Source organism: Sinocyclocheilus grahami, unplaced genomic scaffold, assembly GCF_001515645.1.
Source record: "Sinocyclocheilus grahami isolate Dianchi unplaced genomic scaffold, SAMN03320097.WGS_v1.1 scaffold3199.1, whole genome shotgun sequence".
NCBI lineage: Eukaryota > Metazoa > Chordata > Actinopteri > Cypriniformes > Cyprinidae > Sinocyclocheilus > Sinocyclocheilus grahami.
Genome location: NW_015508357.1, coordinates 41,690 through 47,403, shown reverse-complemented (window position 1 = coordinate 47,403; position 5,714 = coordinate 41,690). Strand labels below are relative to the sequence as shown.

Here is a 5,714-nt window from a genome sequence, read left to right as displayed (position 1 = left end):
AAAAGCCAAAATACGACCAGACCACCGATTTGGTCCTCTTAGATGGCTGAAAAATCACCTGAGCGCTGTCACTGCCTTCTGCCATTTCGTCTCGTGCAAAAAAAACAAAAAAACAACAACATTGCATGCTGCTTCTGCGTCAGACTGATGCTGGCTGGACAGGATTTACCGCGAGTTTTCAAAATCGTGATAATTAAATACGGTTTTGCTGATAATTAAATTTTAAACGATAGTACTAACCGTCAGGGCATTTTATCGTGATTTATCGTGAAACCGGTAATCGTTCCATCCCTAGTATATACTGTCTATACATTATCCTGTCCTAGATTACCTTTCTTTGTTCTTTAATGCACCATTAAAAATGCACCAGCTTACAAGTGATCTTACAAATCTGTACATTAAAGTATCAAATACAGTATAATACAATTTATTGATAGCACATGGTAAACACAAAATTGCTCTTTCAAACTATTTGAAAACAGAAAATATGCACCATCCATTGATCTATCAGTAGATTTTTGAATAAAGCAAGAATAACTAACACTTCTGTTCATTTACCAAGAAGACAAAAATACTAAAATATGGAGCAATTAATCTCCCCGGTATTACATATAGGCTAAAATCTATTACAAATTAAAATACACAGAGGACCTGAAATTCTTCACTGCCGTCTTTGAAGATGACACAAAGTTCTTGTTACATTTCTCTTTTTCTAAAATGTTATCAGTGCGATTATGAACTGTTATGACTGAGGTATTTATTAATACTTTTATTCTGTTACTCTCTTTCTTACCCCTCTCAGGTATTTTAGAGACGAAGAGGCTGGACATTGTCCACACACAAGGTCCCATCCCGCAGTCACTCAGTGGAGTTACATACTATGCAGCCGATCTACCCATATGGTGGCAAGTGCCTCAGTACGTCCTCATCGGTGTCAGCGAAATCTTTGCTAGTATTGCAGGTAGGTGGCCCTTTGGAAAACACTGCTGAACACGCATACAAAGCTCTCAACTTCACAAACAGAGCATATGAAGCGACCATGTTCTGAATTTTTGTTGCATTTTTTTGTAATTAATACATTTTTTTAAGGTTTCTTGCACCAAAAATATTGCACTAAATTTATTGTATAAAATGTTTGCTTCTGTACTTTTAAGACTGCTGTATATAAATGACCACTGTTATGATTAACCAACCTCTTCACATTTGATCCAGAAATCTGAATATGATTAGGTGTTGATATGTACAATAGACATGGACTGTCAAACCTTATTGTGTTCATGGTTGTGGTGTCAGTACAATTTCTGAATGTCTAATTTTTGCAGCAGCATGTGAACATAATTCACTGGTGTATTAAAATTGATGTTTTCCATGAAATGGCCCTTTTAACATTTAGTGGTTCATGAGGTGATACTGAGCCTGGAAAGACATTTGAGAGGCAATGATCATGATGAGAAACACCTACAGCACATTTGTGCTAATATTTTGATGGTAGAATTTAGTTTCTCATCAACTAAGATCCATGTAATGAATAACTCATATGGATGAGTAAACGTACAGCATTGTTTTAACATGAGTGTCCTTTCAGCTCTCGGTCTCTTCTGTGTACTGTAGAGTTTTGTTTTGTTTTTTTCCATAGGATCATTCATCTGTCCTAATGACCATGCTAATCAATGCGTGTCCTTTTAAAAACTGCAGTAAACTCCTCTCTGCCTTGCCTTTGTGTAGTAGCTCTTGTCTGAGCCATTGCTGAAATTGCTTGCTAAGGAATCCATGGCTGTATCAATCACGACCGATCGATCTGGGCTTGGCGATACATTACTGCAGTTGCGCAGTTAAGACGGCCAGGGAAAACATCCCGCTCCTGCTGGAATACACTAAGAAAATATCAAGAAAGTCTCAAGCAAGTGGGCTTGAGATTAATGAGAAAATAGATGAAAGGAAACTAAATCCCTTAACACAGCGTTTGTAAGAAAAAAACTGTGTGGACCTCCTATTACCACCTTCACTGCTGAGATCTACAGTAATTACAGCAATTTCTGTCATGATGAGAATCTTAAAGAATTTAATTCCACTTAATAAATCTGGTTTCTTAATGATTCCATCAAGAATTAGATTTTGTACTTTTGAGGTAGGACCACATAATTGCTAATTATAATAAATATTATAGTTCATTAGTCTTGTTCCAAACTCATGCCATTTGCTGCGATAGCATTTACACTGATTTCAGTATCTCAAACCTTTGAAATATAGTTATGCTAGTTTTTGTATAGTTTATTTATTATTATTTTTTTAGTTGTTTATGACTTTGTGGTTCAGTGAGTGTGTCAGATGTTCATTCTGTAATATTCAGTGAGTGGCTGAGTGATCCGTTTAAGGCTGATGAGTTTAAGATTCATTAGTGAGTCATTTTGACTAGTTTGTTAAAAAGAACCAGTTCAGAAGAGTCATCAATTAATGAATCAAGCTACACTGGTCGCACTGTATGTTTGCTGTTGTTGTTAAAATTATGGTTAAAGGTTGTCGAATCCCAGCTCAGTTCCCTTATTCTGGTCGTTTTCTAGAGGTTTACAGGATACAGTTATGGATGGCACTTGTCTTATTTGTGTTCGCTGTATCAGCTTTATATTTACCGCTGGTTATGTGCGCACCTGTCTGTCGTCCATACACATTTTCACACAGGTTAGCATGATCTTTTCTGCCCAAACACAGCTGTGTTCATTTCGACCCTTCAGCTTCTCTTCCAAGGTCATGACACACACCACACCGGTAATTTCACACCCATTTCACGCACAGAGTAAATCAAAGGCTGCACGTCCCCCCTTTTAGCCTTTATGAGCCAACAAGACTAATAAGTAGCATTTGGCAAAGGCAGGGAAAAACACTCTCTCTTCATGCTGAATTGTAGAGAGCACAGTGCTGATTACTGGATTTCTTTTCTACCCCCTTAGAAGAGGTGTTTCAAATCAGATTTTCGCCCATGGCTTATGCTCCTTCAAATAACGGGATGTTTTTTTTAGTCGGGACAATCCTGCAAGGACATTCAAGGTCTTTGATAGAACTATGGAACTATGGAACTATGGAAGTGGCAGCTTTCATTTTTGAAACCTCATTGCAAAGAGAATGAAAATTCAATGTGGAAAATTTTGAGAGAGGAGTACCAGAAAATTCAGAAGTGGTTAAAGGAAAAACAGAAGGAGGAAAAGTAGAGATACATTTACAAGTGTGATCAGTCTTGGAACTGAAGAAATCAAGAAACTTATTACAGAGGTGAGTTGAAGCAGAAACATTTGAATAACTTACATTTGAGTAGTTTGTTGATAGAATTAAACAATTGTCTAGGGTTATTCTGATTGTTGTCAATGATTTGTGCAAAATAAGCAGACCTAGCCGATACAATTTGAGTCTTATATTCAAGTAAGTGGTCTTTTCAGGCCTGGTGATGGACAGTCAAGCCAGATGTACACTACCTACAATCCATTGTACAACACGATGCCTTCATTGCACGCAGATTATCATTATACCAAGTAGAATGGTATAATGATCAAATGGAGATCAAATGGAGAAAAAACTACTTAAAGAAGAGCCAATAAATTCAGAGAAATCAGAGGGTTCAGTAGATCTCCATTTGCGATAGTTAATAATGCAAGAAGAGGTAGTGTTTATGTCGGGCAGTTCCATATTAAAAAAGACTGCCAGATGATCAGACTGTTCTAAATCAGAGGTGGACAACTGAGACACAAATTAGGCATTTAGGATCACTAAGTCAAGAGTGTGACCTTTATTATGTGTAGGACAGTCCACGAGCTGGTTCAATTCAAAGCACTCCAATAAAGATAAAAATTGTAGAATATTTTATATCCATATGGATGTTAAATTTCAAGCACAACAAGGACAACATATCTGCAAATTCAGATAAGACATATTTATCTTAGGTGGCCTGTAGACTGTAGCTATGGCAGTGGACAAGAGGCAGACACAGATGTTTAGTTTGTCATTATACAGCACAATGATACCCCCACCTCTACCAGAGGGTCGCGGGAGATCAAATAATCCATATCCAGCAGGAGTAAGTTCATGAAAAAGTAGACCATCTGACTCTTTGTGCCAGGTTTCCGTTAAACACACTAGGTCCAATTTTCCTTCTATGATAATGTCAGATTATATCACAGCCTTGTTGTTGAAATAGTTTGCATTGAAAAGCGCTGATTTCAATAGACAAGAAGGAGCAGATGAAACCAAAGCAACCTGCTCATGCTTAAGAGCCGACAAGTTGTTAAAATTAACCCTCATAGGCCTAGAGAGCAGCTTATGGTGTGTGGAGTATGTTCAACGAGAGTGATGAAAGGCTGTAAAGACAGGTTTTGCGGAAAGCCCTTATATGGAGATGGTTTGGGAGTGTTTTATGCAAATGACTAACCTGCAAATGACATGGCCACTCATTTCAAATACTCCAAGTTCATTAACATTAGGACGAGGTTAAGAACAAATTCATGTGTGTTCGCAGGTGTTGTGAATTAGACTGTAAGTTTTCTTGAGAAGTTCAATTGTGCGAATATATACAAATAATCTATGCAATTATTAGTGAATGAGACCCATTGTCTAATTATTTTTATCAAAATCCCTGAAAATGTCAAGATATTTTTTCGATACTGCACACCCTTTGTGTTCAGTATTAATTTTTTATTTCTTCAGGTCTTAAAATGGTCCTAAAAAGCCTTAAATTGAATTAAAAAATGTGCAGGAACCCTGTACAATATCTTTAACGGTAAAATAGGAAAAAATACAAGAAACAGAACTGAGCTGACCAGCAATACAACCACAAATGAAAAGACCAATGTTATTGTAAGGTTGTTGTAAGTTACACCACATGAAACAATATGAATCCATCATGAGTACATAGAGTACATTTCAAAGAACTTGGCACTGGAACATGAACTAGATTTTTCTAGACTTTCTTTTTTGGACACTCTTATTTGTCATTGACCAGGTTGCCAGTGCCAAACACGGTCTGTGTTAATGTAGCCTAAATTTAAATACATGCCTGTTTAAATACACACCTCTCCTTTTGAGACTCTTGTTCTTAGAAACATTTTTCCCCTCAATGCACACATTTCATGTATATGATTCTTAACCAGAAACATACTGGCACACAAAGTTAAATAGCAGCATTCTACCCTCTTTTTGTTAACACAGCAGTCCACTCCAAAAGAAACAAGCAACACTTTTGTTTTCCCTCTCTCTTTCTTTTACTTTCTTGTGGGGATAGTGGCTGTCCCTAACAGTTAACATCTTCATTTCATTTTTTATCTGCGGACCCAGAAAAAATTGAAAGAAAAGAGGCACAGCGCTGGTGGAATAATATGTGTCCACAGTGGACGTAGCGGCCTCTGATTGAATTTCCAGCAGAATGGGGAGATGGGGAAGGCTAAGTGTAATCTTCCGCTCCTCCATCACGTCTTCAGGGGTTCGAGTATTGTGGAAAGCTATAAGACGTTATCTGCACAGGCACTTTTTAAACCTGAAGAGAGCCATCAAGCTATGATAATCAATACAAGAGGCAGCCCGCCGCTTCCTGATCACAGACAGCTGTGAAATGATAGAGAAATTGGAGAGGTGCGAAGACTGCCTCAAAAATATTAAGATTAAAGCCGCCGAATAGCATGCCACCCTCTGAAATGAAGATAAATTTTGCCTTTCTCATTTTCTTGAATAAT

General features: G+C 37.5%; 1 protein-coding gene across 1 annotated transcript in view; it reads left to right on the top strand.

The window, feature by feature from the left end:
- Positions 1–5,714, top strand: part of LOC107576090 (solute carrier family 15 member 4-like) — a 44,435-nt gene that overhangs the window by 20,601 nt on the left and 18,120 nt on the right. The window contains exon 4 of the mRNA XM_016262353.1: positions 803–961. Within this exon, the coding sequence (XP_016117839.1) occupies positions 803–961 (159 nt within the window). The remainder of the gene's footprint in view (positions 1–802; positions 962–5,714) is intronic.